The 17,810-nt window shown below is 39.3% G+C and overlaps 2 protein-coding genes across 3 annotated transcripts; both read right to left on the bottom strand.

Annotated features, from left to right (window-relative positions):
• Window positions 1-903: 903 nt before the first annotated feature.
• On the bottom strand, window positions 904-2,692 carry LOC149213020 (uncharacterized). 2 transcript variants are annotated; one of them, XM_089390699.1, is made up of 3 exons: window positions 2,486-2,692; window positions 1,277-2,141; window positions 904-1,194 (listed from the first exon to the last, which is right to left on the bottom strand). In XM_089390699.1, exons 2-3 carry the CDS (start codon window positions 2,133-2,135, stop codon window positions 914-916), a joined length of 1,140 nt encoding a protein of 379 aa, XP_089246825.1. In that variant the 5' UTR covers window positions 2,136-2,141; window positions 2,486-2,692; the 3' UTR covers window positions 904-913. The 2 variants fall into 2 exon arrangements, with proteins under 2 accessions (XP_089246825.1, XP_089246824.1); XM_089390698.1 differs by lacking the exon at window positions 2,486-2,692 and having other exon boundaries at window positions 1,277-2,475.
• Window positions 2,693-11,438: 8,746 nt separating this feature from the next.
• On the bottom strand, window positions 11,439-16,496 carry LOC149213019 (uncharacterized). Its single transcript, XM_089388896.1, has 3 exons — window positions 13,587-16,496; window positions 11,535-11,719; window positions 11,439-11,448 (listed from the first exon to the last, which is right to left on the bottom strand). The coding sequence occupies exons 1-3, from the start codon at window positions 16,494-16,496 to the stop codon at window positions 11,439-11,441; spliced, it is 3,105 nt and encodes a 1,034-aa protein (XP_089245022.1).
• Between the last annotated feature and the right edge of the window lie 1,314 nt (window positions 16,497-17,810).

The raw sequence follows: 17,810 nt of genomic DNA, 5'->3' as shown, positions 1-17,810 counted from the left end.
GGCTCTATCTGAAAAAGTACTATGCATAACTGCTCACAGTCACTTTGTATATACGTGTGTTTTGAGTTTTATTGCATGAGTTTTCTTTTGCTTTGGTGTGAAGGCGTGTTTTTGCCCCTTATTATGCTTTCTCTTTCCTGCGCAGATGTCTCGTACTCCTTATATTGGTTTCGCCGATGGTGCCTGCCGTAGTACTTGTAATTTGTCTTCGGCAGCGTGGGTGATCTACGATCCTCACGGGGAGTTGATAAACCTGCAGGGAGTGTGCCTAGGTCGTACCACTAACAACGTTGCCGAGTACAGTGCTGTAATAGAATTACTCGCCGAAGCAGTTGATCTCGGCATCCGGGAACTAGTGGTAAACCTGGACTCCCAGTTGGTGGTTCATCAGCTTAACAGGCGATATTCCGTCAGAGACCAGCGCATATTAAGGTTATACCTACGTGTGAGATTGTTAGAACGGAATTTTGATTTCATTACTTATCAGCATATTCCAAGACGATTAAATACGTTGACTGATGCATTAGCAAATCGTGTGTTAGACAGATATTTGCGAAACAGATAAACATCATACAAGAAGGAAAGAGCAGCATAGTAAGACCATAAGCATATGTAAATAAGTCATTTCAAGCATAGTTTGCACGTGTGTTTTTAAGCTTGCATTAAACATATAAAATCCATGAGTCGAGTGTCATGCGAATCCATACATAAGATCACAAATTGTACTAAGGCAACGCATAATACAGATAACACATCATCATATGTAACAACGACTCATCCAAAAACCGGTATGTATATATATATATATCGTGTGGCGCACTAAGGCGCTCAAAAATAGAAGTACGTGTCCCAAAATCTCAGTACATCCGAGTCATAATGTCTCAAAATAACAGTGGAAATAAAACCTAGGTGACTAATCGGCTGGGTGGTGCTCTCTGTAGTACACAGCCGCTCGTGCTACCCGCCTCAAAAGGCGGTGCACTCTGGGTTCCACACCCACTGTGTGGATCTGATGCTCCACAGGGACCTCCTCGACCCCCTGGAAATCCGGTATCCCCTCCAGCAACCCCTCAAGGTTGCGAGCCACAACCTCTGGTGTGTTGGCCGCTGGAAGGGCTAAGGCCAAAGCTCCGGCTCCTAGGCCCTCTCTCCGTGCCGTGACAGCCAGGCCAATCGGTCTAGTAGGTCCTACATCTGCATGAGGAGACATTCATTAGGACATGTACAAAAAATAAAAATAAAATATGCAAAACTCAAAAGACAAAAAGTGTCATACCTGCATCATCCCACTGTTCACCCGGAGGCAGCGCCAAGTCAGGATCATTGCGGAAATCCATCCCCGCATATGGCCAATCCTGTACGAAGATCTCCTGCTGATCCAGCCAGTCTCTGAAGTATGCCCCCCAGCTATGTGGTCGGCCGCCACCCCCACGTGGCATGACCCGAGCCCATCGAGTAGCCCTCGTCTCTCGAGGCTCTCTGGGGGCATCCACAGCCATAGACTGCAGCCGCATGGCTGGTACTCGCTCCAGAATGAGCGGGACCAGGATCGATCCATACCCGAATTGCTTCGTCTCTCCGCGCCGGCAATTGCTCAACTGCCTTTTCATGTTGTTGCACACTGCGGTGCACCAATCGAACACGACAGGCTCGAGACACTCAAGGGCTAGCAGGAGATGGGTCTTAGACGCCTCATGGTTCGCCATGCTGCCCGCTGCCCGGGTCACCATGAACAGAATGGTGCGCAGCACTATGTCTCTCACTGTGGGAATCGCGCATTTCCCACTCCGCGTCTTTACCGCCCCTGGGCAGACCTCAGCCATTAAATCATCCAGGGTACCACCGCTAGGTCGCTGCCCCTCTAAGATGGGCCTCGCACCTCGGCGCGACAACCCGGTCAGGAAGAAAATATCCATGTGGTCGAACTCGATGTCATGACCACGAATTGTGAACTTCTGATCCACTGGGTTCCAGGCTCTGATTAGCATCTCAAGAAGGTCGTGCTGGGCCCTCAAGCGCGGCGTGAGGAAGAATTTCATGAATCCGCACGCCCGCATGGCGTTGCAACAATTCACATCTCCCCAAGCAGCCACATCCTCCACATCATGGACTCTCTCCTGCCATTGAAAAGCCATGATGTCCTGCATGAACAAATAAAACCAATCAGAAGAAGTTCCAGGAAAAATTCACGTCCATTTTTAAAGAAATAAAATTTTTCCGCGCCAGCGCGACTGTTTTAAAAACAGCCGCGCTGACCATGGCAGCTCTTTGTTAAAATGCGGGGTCAGCGCGGAAGAACACGCCTTTTCCGCGCTGAACCGTGGTTGGTTACATTGACCCTTTTTCGATCAGCGCGACCCCGTGGGCAACTTCCGCGCTGACCGAGGGCGCACCCATGCAAATAAAAATGCCCAATTGGGCCTATTCTACCGTTAAAAAACTACTAAAATGAACTAGAATGCAGGGCAAACGAATGGGAACCTACCTGGAAGAAGCAGATCTGGAAATGGTCTCCGGATGGGCTGGAAATCGCTCCGTCAACTTTTTGGCTTCTCCACGTTCTTTGCACTCCGAATAGTGAAATGGTAAAAATGACTTATTTTACCCTCCTATTTATAGTAAAAATCCTAAATTACCATATTTTTTGGGTTTTTTCCATTTTTAGCCATGAAACTAAACTTGGTTCTGTTTTCAAGCATGTTTCATATGTTTTTTACGTGTATTGAATGGATTTATGCGGGTAGTGCCCTTGTGCAGGTACAGGTATCGCCGCTTGGTTATGACAATCCGTGATTCATGTGATTCCCAAAGTGTCGTCTCTAAGCTCTTCTCCGACGTTAAACGAGAGAAGATGGCCGAGCTCTCTTTCAGCTCGTTAAAAGGAACGAAAGACGGTCGTTTTTAAGCTCTTTTTCCGACCGTTAAACCAAAAAGATCGCCGGGTGTTTGTCGTTTCGCACTCGATATTGGCTCTAAAACGACGTGTCTTCGACCACTTTTTTACTTTTTCCGGTCGGCGACACTCTTTATGAAAAGTACTCCTCGGTTGTAATGGCCGGGCGGTTCTTTCGAGCATAGGTTTACACTTTTTCGGGCTCGAGAGACACAACTGTACGAAAAAGGACCCCCCTGGAGTCTCCTTTTCCGCATTCTTTTCAGACTCTCTAAATAAGAAAAGACGCCGAGTTTTCCCTTTGTCAGGCTCGTTAAACACTTAATGACATCGGACATCGTCGAAATGACACTCTTCAAGCATATGTTATCCCCGTCAAGCTTGTCACCCAAAAATAATCGGGGTACCTGCCTGCAAAGGTGGGGAAAATGGAACTTTGATTGCAGTCGTCTCGGCAGTACGTCGCTCTTGAACATGGCACTCCGCTGTTTCGTGTCTGGGTGGGGTCATCTCACCTCGTTTTCACTAGCCTCCATGGGTTTGGGATATCCTATTTGACCTCTCATCTGTTCATTGCTATCATCATCTTATCCGCTGCTCATTTAATGTCAAGTACTGCCAAATCCGTTATAGTGCCGTTATGTGTTCAAGAGAAGTTGTCCTCTGCCACAAAGCAACCTCGTTCGCTATCTCATCACAAATTATTATACCTCTGTCTCGTGTCGCTGATGTGGGAATTATTATGGCCCACCTTCGATCAAAGCCACTTCTCGTCGACATCAACTCATTATCCGAGAACGTGACTTAGAGACTCTTTCCAGGTGCCTTGGAGCCTGCATGCCTCAATGGCAGGTTCTTCGTGTTCGACGCAAGGTTTGCATCATTGGCCTGCGATCGGATGATTCCGTGGGTGTTCGACACCAGCTCATTGATTCACACGCTACGGATTGTACCTATAGTACCTTGAGGGCCATTGTCATTATTGGTGGTACCTCTCGCGTCTGTTAACGGTTCTCATCATTGACCGGTAATCAGGCGATGTTCATACATGTTCGACTTCAACCCCTGTATTCACATGTGTGGACTTGTACTCTGTTCGGGTCGAGATGGAGCGCAAGACCCTGGATCCTTGCTCACTGTGGTCCAGGTTGCGATTTTGTGGATAATCATAACTCATCAGTGGATGGCTGCGCCCATACCTGAGTCTTCATGGATGGCTGCGCCCATACCTTGTCATTATTATGGTCTTTTTATCTGGGTGGCTGCGTCCACACTATAGACCAGTTTTGCATGTCTTTTGGATGGCTGCGCCCATGCCGAGACTGCGTGTACATGATTGTCAGAGATTTTTCGGTACTTCCTGGTGGTGTTTCAGTTCGGCGTGTGTTGTAAAGCATTTCACCCCTCCCACTCTCTCGGTCTTCATGCTTTAGGGGGCATCTGTTACACAGTAATTTGTCACTGCCTTCCTGTCAGTCACCCTGCTGTGTCAAAGAAGTCACAATCACTGAATGTTGTGCCCTGAACTGGCTAAAAAACCCATTTTTCCAAAGTTTTGTGCATCAGCGCGTCTGTTCCTAAAATAACCGCGATGACCAGCGCCCCACAGTGTATTTCGTGCGCTGCCATCGCGGAAGAACATCACTTTTCCGCGATGACGCACAGCGCGGCTTTCACGTGTCCTTCCGCGCTGACATGGCTTGTTCAGTTGCTGTCATGTGCTGACAGCGCGGCAGTCTCCATATAATCCGCGCTGATCCAGTTTGGGCGAATTTGTTCAAACAACCAGCCTTCCAGATCTTTCCAGGCTTGGTTGTTAGCTTTGTGAATGTCGACTCCCTTCTATGGCATGTCTGTTCGACTCTTTGCAACTACTCCCCTTGAAGATAAGCTCATCCTTCCACCTTTCTAGGAGACTCCTTCTCCTATATAAACCTCCACCATTACCATGAGCAGCTAGTTAGAGGATAGCTAGATTTAGCTTGGATTATACAAGAGCTTGTAGTGCTCAGATTGCTGCTATAGGTGTGGTGTGTTAGGAGTGGAAGTGATTGATTGCTTTGGGAAGTTTGTTTGTGACATTTGTGTGAGAGAGAGAGACTAGTTTGTCTTGGGAGAACCATCTTCAAAGGTGAATGCTTGAGACACATGCTGACTGATCCCTCCTGAGAAGTTTATCGACGTCAGAACATTTGGTTGTACTCTTCTCTATTCAAATTAATAATAGATGACTGCCATTATTGTTCCATTCTCGTTTGTTATATGCAATGGATAAATGTGAATTATGTCTTTTCTGACTGGCATATAGTTACTTTTACTAGATTTTATGCTTGCGTTCGTCTTCCTTTCGTGTGTGCAGGTGTCCGTTCGCGGGGATCGCGGAGGACTATGACCAGCTGAAGCGAAGGAGCAAAGGAAACATCTCCTCGACAAACGACAGCGCAGGAATCCAAGTAGGTGCTCTTTACTTCTTGTCTAATTGTAACTAGGAACATGCGTGACGGCATTGTGTGATTGTTGCTAGACCCCTGTTGGGCTAGTAGGGATCGCCTCTATCCGTAGAGGGGATTTACCTTCTCAACAACGGGGAAGCAGGCTTCTTCTACAGAAGCTACCACAACATCCATGGGACTCACTTTAAGAGCCCTTATTAAAGAAGCTCTGTTCAAGAAGGTCCTAGCCTTCCAACTGTCAATTGATCTTTCAGGAAACTAGCACATTGCCTAGGTAACTTTTATTTGATAGGTTGCATTAGGTTGGGGGCTCCAGACAGGATTCAGATTGCCATCATGTCACTCTACAAGAATCACAGTGCAAAATCACAAAATGAGAGGGTTCACAGAAAGCATTTTTGGCACCACTGAAATAGAACAGGGGTGGTCCCTCTCCCCTCTTCAATTTAGCTTATACACAGGTCAGCATGAGGATTACCTTCAGGCAAATATAGGACCAAATTATGGTCATTGCCTTCTTTTGATATAACATATTTGCTTTGAACTCTGCTCCATAATCAAAGGCTTATGGCCCAAACAATTCACCACCATAGATCTTAATATGCAAAATAATAATAATTGTAGAGCCTTAATACAGTAACCTGCGCATTGACAATGCATGTTTTCTTTAACAATCCTATGCTAATAGAATTACCAGTACAATTACACATACACAGATAACATTATCCCTGGGAATAAATCAACAGCTAGAGCTGAAATCGTAACAGTCCAGTGAATATTTTCAGAGAAATGGTAAACCTGTAAGCAATAAACCTAGATACAAGCATAGAAACAAATATTTCAGAAGACAAGGACTTGGATACAGACGGTGTTGCTTTGACAAACTAACTGGCCCACAAGGGAAGCACTTCGATACACAGACATAAACAAACCAGACAGAGACCAAAACATGACATAGATATATGCAGTTTTGTTGCTAGTTTTAGATAAAACAAAAATATTCAGAAAAGCTATCTATTTGGATGGTGAGTCGACCTGAATGGTACCAAGATAAACATCATTTTCTTTAGAAATTGTGAAATCTAGGTGGGCAAGTATTTTGGCCAAAATGTTGACCTGTCCTTAAGCTTCCTAGTCTGTTTTTGCATCTCATAGATACATAGTGGTATCTCTTACTGAGTTTTTGAGCGTTCCACATACATGCTTGTGCCATATAATCTAAAGTACTAATTAAAACCTTCATTTTCTTTAATAATAATTTTACATCGGTTAGAAAATGCATTGCAAACAAATTAAATGATAGAAGACTGGTCCAAGAAATTGGAAGTGTGAAAAAATACAGGGCTACCAGTAGATTATGTACCTGCCGATTATGAACATAATCCAGGAATGAAGGAACATCTGGAAATCGATGTATATGCTCTTCAGATGTAGCTAGAGATCTCTGAAAACAAATGATGTCCCCATCTTCAAGCTGCATGAGGCACACAAGTAGCATTCAAACGCACTCTTTATGACTTGCACATTGGTTGAGTTGAAGGAAATCATGTCCACCCATTAAGTACTATGATGAATAAAGAGCAGTATTCAAGCCTAATTACTTATATTGCTCAGATCTTAGCTATAGAGAATTCCATAATATGTACAGGTATGAACACGTGGCCATAAACATGTGTAAATGACTAAACACACTTACTGTAATAGGTATAGATATAAAGTACATAAGCTTAGCTCATTACATAGGTTAAGCTTAGTTAGCTTCATTACCTTGGATTCATAGAACGAGGCTACCAGTAACACGGACAAGATATAAGTGTTTTTCAGACATAAGAGAGCTTTGATCCACAAGAAACTGCCTCAATGTTTCAAAATGACCCAATTTAAAAGACACCAAAGAAAAATCCATACCTTTTCCACCCATGCCTCCTTATATCCTACAATGTAAGGATGTTTAATGCGTGAAATGAAAGCCATCTGCAACCAACAAGAAGAGACATGACCTTCAGAATTGAAGTCACTTTAAAGTGAGATTAACTGAGTGTTTCCTTGTTAATAAAGTTGCTTCTTGATGAGCTTTTGTACAAACCACAGAGGAAAAAGTGGCAACATAAAGCTCTTCTAAATATTAGCTTACAAAGAAGTAGCCAAAGGGCCACCAAAAGAACAATACTTGATATCCTGAAAATACAAGCAACAGTCGCTTAAAGAACTTATTATACACACCATATAATACTGCAAAAACAAGTTCCAGCAGTTGACCTCTCTATCATGCAACATGCCTAAGAAAATTCAGAAACATAAGCCTAAACGCAATGTCGGGTCATGATTTTCTTGTTTAATTGCTGACACAAAGTGGAAAGGTTAGAAAAGACACAAAATATAATTAATAATAAGCCTTGGCAAATTTCAATTTTCACACCAAAAAAGCAACTAAAACCAATATTTCAAAATTAGCAGAAGTAAAAAGATAAAGGAAAGAAGGTTGAACAAAATTATTACTGTCTAGAATACAAGTTCTAATTAAAATTGGATCACTTTCAGTGAGATGGAGGGTTAAACTTTATAGGAATGACAGACTTTCTTCTTTGTCCAAAAAGCTATAATACTCACAGCAATGGTTGGACCGGAACCCTACAGAAGACAGTGAGTTGGTAATTGATGGAAAGTAAAGTGCATGACAGGCACACAAGTAGCATTCAAAGGCACTCTTTATGACTTGCACATTGGTTGAGTTGAAGGAAATCATGTCCACCCATTAAGTACTATGATGAATAAAGAGCAGTATTCAAGCCTAATTACTTATATTGCTCAGATCTTAGTTATAGAGAATTCCATAATATGTACAGGTATGAACATGTGGCCATAAACAGGTGTAAATGACTAAACACACTTACTGTAATAGGTATAGATATAAAGTACATAAGCTTAGCTCATTACATAGGTTAAGCTTAGTTAGCTTCATTACCTTGGATTCATAGAACGAGGCTACCAGTAACACAAGAAACTGCCTCAATGTTTCAAAATGACCCAATTTAAAAGACACCAAAGAAAAATCCATACCTTTTCCACCCATGCCTCCTTATATCCTACAATGTAAGTATGTTTAATGCGTGAAATGAAAGCCATCTGCAACCAACAAGAGGAGACATGACCTTCAGAATTGAAGTCACTTTAAAGTGAGATTAACTGAGTGTTTCCTTGTTAATAAAGTTGCTTCTTGATGAGCTTTTGTACAAACCACAGAGGAAAAAGTGGCAACATAAAGCTCTTCTAAATATTAGCTTACAAAGAAGTAGCCAAATGGCCACCAAGAGAACAATACTTGATATCCTGAAAATACAAGCAACAGTCGCTTAAAGAACTTATTATACACACCATATAATAATGCAAAAACAAGTTCTAGCAGTTGACCTCTCTATCATGCAACATGCGTAAGAAAATTCAGAAACATAAGCCTAAACGCAATGTCGGGTCATGATTTTCTGGTTTAATTGCTGACACAAAGTGGAAAGGTTAGAAAAGACACAAAATATAATTAATAATAAGCCTTGGCAAATTTCAATTTTCACACCAAAAAAGCAACTAAAACCAATATTTCAAAATTAGCAAAAGTAAAAAGATAAAGGAAAGAAGGTTGAACAAAATTATTACTGTCTAGAATACAAGTTCTAATTAAAATTGGATCACTTTGAGTGAGATGGAGGGTTAAACTTTATAGGAATGACAGACTTTCTTCTTTTTCCAAAAAGCTATAATACTCACAGCAATGGTTGGACCGGAACCCTACAGAAGACAGTGAGTTGGTAATTGATGGAAAGTAAAGTGCATGACAGGCACACAAGTAGCATTCAAACGCACTCTTTATGACTTGCACATTGGTTGAGTTGAAGGAAATCATGTCCACCCATTAAGTACTATGATGAATAAAGAGCAGTATTCAAGCCTAATTACTTATATTGCTCAGATCTTAGCTATAGAGAATTCCATAATATATACAGGTATGAACACGTGGCCATAAACATGTGTAAATGACCCAACACACTTACTGTAATAGGTATAGATATAAAGTACATAAGCTTAGCTCATTACATAGGTTAAGCTTAGTTAGCTTCATTACCTTGGATTCATAGAACCAAGCTACCAGTAACACGAACAAGATATAAGTGTTTTTCAGATGTAAGAGAGCTTTGATGTTGCATTAAAACACTTTCGAAAAGGTAATGTGGCTATCTAAGCTATGAAAAGGGCCATTGGTTCATATACTCTTGCTTCTCCTGCTTTTTTGTCGAATCAATTAATTAACTACTAAGTCATTCAAGCAAATGGTGACTATATGCCTATGATTTCTTGTTTACATATCCCTTATGGTTTCAGCTACAGGAATCAAAACGAAAACATGCAAGTGTAACAAGGGAATTTTACCATGACCCTCACAGCATGATATCTCAACAATGCAACAATCAAGTCATTGCTACCATTCACCTCGTTTGTCTTTTGATAGTGCAAACAAAGTTGCTGCCAGTAAAACATCTTTACAAGAGAGCCTAATTATTACAAGAACAAGAACATTAGTTGTAACCCTTAAATGTGCATCTGAAAGTGACTATAGTGACTATATACATCAACTGTGTTTATGAAGCCATCTAGGAGATGAGGCACTCCTAGCGTGTGCTTCAGATTAGAGAGAAATACACCATGAAAACTAAAAAAGTCAAATCCTACAGAGGGTAAAATATGTCAATCTGTATGGACAATGACATCCGAACTATCCAATAGAAAGCTGCTGTGTACGTGGAAATCTCGTAAATTGTATGTAACATCAGCAACGTCTTCTAGATATTTTTCATATGTCAGACCTGTTAAAGATGGACAAAGTTCTAGCAGCAAACTGTCTTTTAGAATGCACTTGTACTGAACATTTGCCTCTGTTTGGATAATGCAATGCAATTGTAAACTGCGTCGATATGTGGTTAACTTTCTGCATGTGGAACAATTAAGTTGATCCATGAAAACTGTTCCAAATGTATCCGCGGGCAGAGAGCAATTGTTGCAGATTGTAACAAAAGGTTCTGCATGTATGTTTGTTATCGTCAACATTCCTTTAACCTAGTCCATGTTTCAGTACAGGTTTAGCGTTAGATATTGTAATAAAAAATGCTAGGAGGACGTTAAATGAACGAGCATAATTTAGGAGAACAACAAATAAAGAATTATAATATATATTTTGTGCACTATGAAAGAACCTTTGTTGTTGACACAGTTAGTTTACTGAGGTCTGCAAGTACTCTGTTCGAAGTGACGGCTGTAATGAAGGTGGATCTGCAAGTGCGTAGTGATCCATGTTCTTTTCCTCTGACAAGATTTCGAAACAGCACCATTGGTGCTTCTTGTTTCGAAATTTGTTGTTGTATGGATTTGAAAATTGCTTGAAATGTACTGAAAAGATGAACCTGAGTTGCAAAATGTACTAGTGTTAAATGTAATTGCTTTTAAGTAAATGTTAAAAAGTATAGATGATTTAAATGTTAAAAAGTATAAATGATTGAATTTGTATATACCGTAGCTTTGTCTTTTTGAGATGGGCCATCCTTGATATTTAGCACATATTGACCGCCTATTTCTTTTGCAGTTGTTACAAGACCAGCTATTGTGCCGATTGCGAATGCAGTTGTTGTGCTTGTGAGTTGGCTAATAGTCGTTGTCGGTACAAATGTGTATTGGGTACAGATGGCTGGGATTGTTTCTACGATGCTTTTCTCATGTAGAACAAGTATGCACGTACAGTCTCCATGGTCATAAACTGTTTTGGGAGAGATCTTGAAATCTCTGATACAAATTCCCTGGCCGACTACAAGTTTGGCTTCAATAGTAGCAATGAGGTTATGTGGCACATTCAGTGTAATTGCCATATTCCCTTTGCTATCCACTAGGTCAGCACGTAACAATTGAATTCTGTGTACTTGATCGACCATTGTTTTGTATATTACAAGAATCTGACCGTGAAAGATTGTTCCCAGTTTCAGGCCTTTCAACTCCTGTATTGTGATCGGTGTGCATAGTTGATGCTTAGCTCTTATTTCAGATTTATTTTCCTATTTCTGCCTGTAGAACAATATTAAAGAATCTGAATTAACATTATGTTTGTACTACAAAACTTGTAAGAATAGATTTAAAGGTTATTTAGTTACTTTTTATCAGTTTCTGAGACGTTGCAAGTCTCTGAGAGACAGCAAGCCTCTGGAGCAGTTACTTCTTCGTGTTGTCTTTTCATATTAGTTATCTGTTTATCAGTTTCTGAGACGTTGCAAGTCTCTGAGAGAGAGCAAGCCTCTGGAGCAGTTACTTCTTCATGTTGTCTTTTCATATTAGTTATCTGTACAACACGAGTACAAGCTATTAGGTTTACAAGCAAAATGTGTTCCATGTAATAATAAATCTGTGCATAATGTTATTCTATGTGTCGTTACATACCTAGATTAGTTTGCGCAGAGTGTTGCAAGGAAGCTACAAGAAATAGACTTTTAGTATGGCCATTGGAGATTGATATTGCTCGCATAACACAGCATTTGTTCGAATATGAAGTTTAGCAAATTGTAGAGAAACTTGTATATCAATGCTACATTGATTTTGCTACAGGCTAAAACTGGTTTGTACTAAGGGTCGTTAGAGCTGTAGTAGCACATAGAATATGTTGTGATCAGACCAATATGCCCATGTTACATTTATTTCACACTGTTTTATAGGCAAAGTTGTCCAGATATGGTCTATTACTGTTTTTCGGTGCGGAGATAGTTTGCTTGTTATTTCATGTAAGTTTTCCATTTCCATAAATTGTACAAAGAGTTTGCTACGAGCTGTTTCTTGTTGTATGTCAATGTTGAAATCACCAATAACTAAAAAAACACAATTAGTATATGTAGTTTGCGATTTTTCTTCCTTAATTATTTGCATTATCGTGGATACTTGTTCAAATGGTGCTGCATAAATGTTCATTAAACAAATTGGCCGTTGAAAGTACATGTCAATTAGGGTAAGCTCTGTTTTGTTTTTGCAAAATGTCTTTGTTGCTCTAATAGATATTTTTTTGTTTATGCAAGTAAGAATTCCATGTGTAGAATGTGCAATGGCAAAATTGAATGATAAGAATTCTTTGTCTATTGGTGGAGTGTACAAATGAGTTTCTTGAAAACAGAGAATCATATTGTCCATTAAGTCATTGTGATGAATCACGTCACTAAGATGTGCACGTAGACTACGTGTGTTTAGGCTTGCAATTGATAAAACATCCTTGTTAACAGATTTCTTCTTTGCGAATTCTAGTTTCCATGCACCAATTGTTTCTAGCCATGCCATCTCATTGATTATTTTGTTTTTGACATGGAAGTTTTGTTGTGTCAATTTGTTAATCAAGTATAGTGAGTCAATAGTTCTAACACGTGATAATGCAGTGTAGACTAGACCATGTTTTGTGACACTAGTTGGGTCAAATGCAAGTTGATCTAATGTCAACCCTTGTGTTCGGTGTATTGTTCGTGCACAGGCTAATTGGATTGGAAATTGTTTTCAAATTGTAATTTGTAATTTGTTACGAGACATTGCTAGCGATTTTGCAATTCAAAAGATTGGTGTCCAATTTGGCAATATATTTATGTCGTATAGTTGTTTGAATTTGCTTCTTTGTTGTTTCCCAATTTCTGGGTCTGAAGATTCTATCCAGACAATGTCAGGCCTGTTGTTATTAGATGAATAGGATTTGAAAATCCCTTCAGCACCATTAACTAATCCATCATTTGTATGGTAATTTCCTGCATATAGTTCAACTAACATGTTCTGTTTAACTGTAATTGTTGATGGCAATGAGATTGCTTTATCAAAAGAAAAATAACTCAATCCAGGAATCTCGTAGTTGTCAATTGCAACGAGCATTATTTGTTCCCCCTTTGTTAGGGAAAGCATTTTCGCATTGTGAATATGGACATATTTGTTTCAATAGAAAATGTGTGGGAAAACTGGGCTTGAAGGTGGGATCCTATAGCAGTTATTGTTTACCTAAGCAATATCTTGATATGTTTGCATGTTTAATCTCATCCTATTTAGTACATCAATGAACAATGGGTCTTTTGGTGCATCGATGTGTGCAATTGATAACATTTTATTTTCTCTTCCCAGAAGTTGTATGGAATTGTGTTTTTGTTGATTTTTGGGTTTTCAAAGATCAGAGAGTCTCTGACTGGGTTTGCCTGGTAAAGATCACCGGAGAATATCATGTCAACATTACCAAAGTATGCAGTTGATGTGTGTAAGATTTGTCGCAGGCGCTTATCAATTTGATATAGTGTTGTTGCACCAACGAGCGATGCCTCATCTATGAGGAGTACACACAATTGTTGGAAATGCTTTGATAATGTGTCCAATTTTTCATTGTTTAGTGAGGGGCAATCTGCTTTGTTAAAAGGAAAATAGAATGCAGTATCCAATGTCACACCACCAGCATTAAAGGCAGCTTTGCCCGTGTATGCAGCGATTATTCCTATTAATTGTGATGGGTTATAAGGCAATGCCACGTTGTGTATGTGTACTAAGGATTGGAAGATTGCCTTGGATGTGTGTGTCTTGCCTGTTCCTGCACCTCCTGTTAATAATAAGTAGATCAGCTCATCTGGTCTGTACAATTTTCTTGTTATAACATCAGTAACTATGCTTGCTTGTTTTGTGTTTAATTGTCGCATTAATTCATAGTACTCTACGTCTTCAAGTATATGTGGTTGTTTGACGATTTCATATGGCCTTGTAGATCGTAGAGCAAACTTCTTGGTATCTTGCAAATGTTCCAAGTCATTTTGGAAGTCGTAGTTTTCATATTTGTCATCTATCGATTTGTTAAATGTTATAGTTTCTGTTTCATTTGATTTCAAACTATCTATGTCAAATATTTGTTCAGTTTCTGTTTCTACTGTGTGCATTGCGTCATCTATGTCACCCCATGTAGTTGTTGTAGCAAATTTGAACTTTTGTTCATTTTGCTTGACTATTTCTTCGAATGCAAGATATGCAGCTTGCCAACTTGTGTGATGTTGCTTAATTGCAGTTTCACTTCCTCGATAGGGATAGTATAACATTAATTGCTCTCTACAGTGATTTTCAATGTCCTTGTATTTGTTATATCTAACAGATCGAATGACATATGGTCTACTTGATTTTTTGTGTTCTTGTCCTTTCTTTGTATAACTAGATGCAAATTCTGCTAAGCATACATGTTCAATAGCGATAGGTCGTAGAACATAGTAGTCAATAATTGATGGGCACATTATGTCTTCTGAGTCATCTGCTTCCTTTTGCAGGTCTTTTTTTCTTTTAAGAACAAATGCACGATCATCGACAGGAGATGTGTTAATAAATACACACTTTCGTGAACTACAGTTTAGTGGGAGTGATAACACAATATGCACTGCTTGTTGTGCAGACATTTGTTGCAAGTTGACCAAAGCTTTCCCTAAAGAACTAATGGTATTTAGGATATCAGATTTTGTTTTCACATGATTGTCGCGTATGTTTTTAAATGTTCTTGTGAGTGTTTTATCTTCTTTTGTCATATAGGAACTGCAATACATTGCAGCTGCATATGAGTCAAGTACAAATTGGGAATCAGTGTTTGCAATCCAAATTCCTGGAATATGTTTTGCGAAGTTATTTGTCCAGGTGTCAACTGGTTTTCTTTGCAATAAGAGCGTTGTTCGATTTAGTGTACACTGGATAGCATGTATGTATTCATTGTGTACTAGTCCAAGGTTGGCCAAAAAGCTATCAAATGTATCATTTTCACTGTATCTTGTGTTGTTTATTGTTTCGAAGATTAGCTTTGCATGTGCTTTTGTTTTATCACTATCGAATTCAAGAGGCTCAAGTATTTTTGTTACTTTCATTGGTGGTATTGGGAAATTAAATCTGCAATTAGAATTTGCATGCTTCCTACAACTTTTTGTGTGACAATGGTGTTGTAGAAGTCTAAGTTCACTTGCAAGTAAGAGTGAATTATTTGACAAGTAATTGTCAACGAATTGTTCGACTTCAATATTTGTACTTTGACCGTAGATTGGTGCAGATTTTATCCAAAGTAAACCATGTTCATGTTCACTGCCCCGGTTTTGGAATTCAGTTACATAGAAGTGGTCAGTGAGCTCTCCATAATACTTGTGATCATGAGATATCAATTGATGTAGTGCATCCCTCCTAGATCTATAGTAACGTACACAAGTAACAGGGTCGTTTCTTATTAATGAGCTAGGTTCATTTTCATCAAGTTCATTTGTATTTGGTCTTCTAGTGTTTTGTTTTATGTCTCTCAATGCATGCATTAAAGGATCCCAAAGATGCTCTGCACTGCTAAAGGAGACAAAGAAAGTGGGCAGCCCTAGTTGTCGTATCATTGCATAGAGTTTGTTCCGTATTCGCTGGTGGTAGTCAGGTGAGGTACGAATTGTTTTTAGGTCCATGTACCCAATGTCAGAATTTAAAATATGATCTAGGTTTGGTTTTGACTTAACGTCTTTTGCAACTAGTTTTCTACCTTTCAACTGCCCTTTTCTAATTCTAATCCACATTGTATTCAACACCTGATTTATGATAATGCGAATTGCTTTATAGAACAGGTTTGTAGTATGATAAGCAAAATCGTGGTTTTTATGCAGCACTTCCCAGTGACAAATATTTTGATATGTAAATTTTTTGGAGATGTCAGCTGGGCGTTTGTTGCCATAGAAAAGCGATGGGAAACTCATTTCTTCTGAGTACTTACCTTTGAAGATTCCTAATGGCATGTATCTGGCAGCAGGTGCAATGTTAATTTGTTTATTTACAAGGTCATGGACAGTGTGTGCATCAATGAATCCATGGACCAATGTTTTTGTCGTTGGTTCATCGTTGTCTTGGTTATCATGTTCGCTATCTTCAGCTTCACTTGAACTTTGATATGCCTCTTGGTTTTGTAGGAATGCCTCTTTCCAATTGTCATTTATGGTAGCGTTCTCGAGCTTGTAAAGCATCCTTTTGCATAATTGTTTTAATGCTTTCATCACTTTGTGAACTCGAACTCGACCAAATGCATAAGCACTTTTGAATCTTAAACTCTTTTTGAGAACAACGGCAACCATGTCAGTGTCTTTTATAGTTCGAGGCAATGCAGATTGAATTCTGGAAATGTTAGTGGGGACATTGATGACTCCTCCAGTTAAGCCTAGTTGCGGCTTCTTATGTCAATGGCCCATTTCTTTTATTTGCAAGAAGGGCAATCTTAATGCAACTAGTCTTTCTTCTAGTTCAGTGAGTTCTGTGAGTGTTCTAGTGCCATTGTTTCTTCTTATCTGTTCAGGAACTGCATATTTAGCAATTGTTTCATGTTCAATTGCTTTTTTGCAGTGTTTACAAATGTAGCAATTTTCAACACGAGATTTAACATTCTCGAAACTAGTTGATAGTTTCCTAATCTTATTTTGTTTTGCTTGACTTTCTTGTTTCACAAAGCAAATGTCTCTTTTGAAAAATGTTGTTTCACATGATGAACAATTGAAAATAGGTGTGTCAGTTACTTGTCTTTGATATATTTGATCAAACTTTGATAATTCTGTTAATTTGTTCATTGATCTTGATTGAATCGATAGGCCTGATTTTCCTGATTTCTTTGATTGTGCTGAAAGATCCTTTGATCTTGTTGCAAATGGATTGTAGTCCATGTTTTCTATGACTATTTCTTGTTTCATTGTTGTTGTGTTGAATGCAAGTCTTATTTTCTGCGTTTTCGATTTTGTCCGGATAATGCCTTTAAGCAAACGCAAAGATAAACTTTTTGTCTCTTTGCCTAATGGACAAGGAATTACAATTTCTGTTTGTGCGTTGTTTCTAATATGTTTTTTCAAGTTTCTAAGTGATCGAAATCTCAGTGTCTCAGATTTTCCTGATTTCTTTGATTGTGCTGATAGATCCTTTGATCTTGTTGCAAATGGATTGTAGTCCACGTTTTCTATGACTATTTCTTGTTTCATTGTTGTTGTGTTGAATGCAAGTCTTATTTTCTGTGTTTTCAATTTTTTCCGAATAATGCCTTTAAGCAAATGCAAAGATAGACTTTTTGACTGTTTGTCTAATGGACAAGAAGTTACAATTTATGTTTGTGCGTTGCTTCTAATATGTTTTTTCAAGTTTCTAAGTGATCGAAATCTCAGTGTGTCACTAACATCTTCTGTGTGCGGTGTGTCACAAACATCTTCTGTGTTGTCTAGAACTACTTGTTGTTCCATTGTACTTTTGTTATATTGAATGCCTATGTTTTGCCTTTTCAAATTTTTCTGAGCAATGTCCTTAAGCACATGCAAAGATAAACTTCTCTTGTGCTTGTTTAAATGACAGTCACTAACATCTTCTATGTTTTCTAGAACAACTTGTTGTTTCATTGTAACTTTGTTATACTC

The sequence above is a fragment of the Pinus tabuliformis genome, chromosome 1_1, assembly GCF_031772625.1.
Source record: "Pinus tabuliformis cultivar Carrire ecotype Pingquan chromosome 1_1, CPIR1, whole genome shotgun sequence".
In the NCBI taxonomy this organism is placed as follows: Eukaryota; Viridiplantae; Streptophyta; class Pinopsida; order Pinales; family Pinaceae; genus Pinus; species Pinus tabuliformis.
Note: the sequence above shows the minus strand (reverse complement) of the source record. Positions and strands in the feature narration are given on the sequence as shown.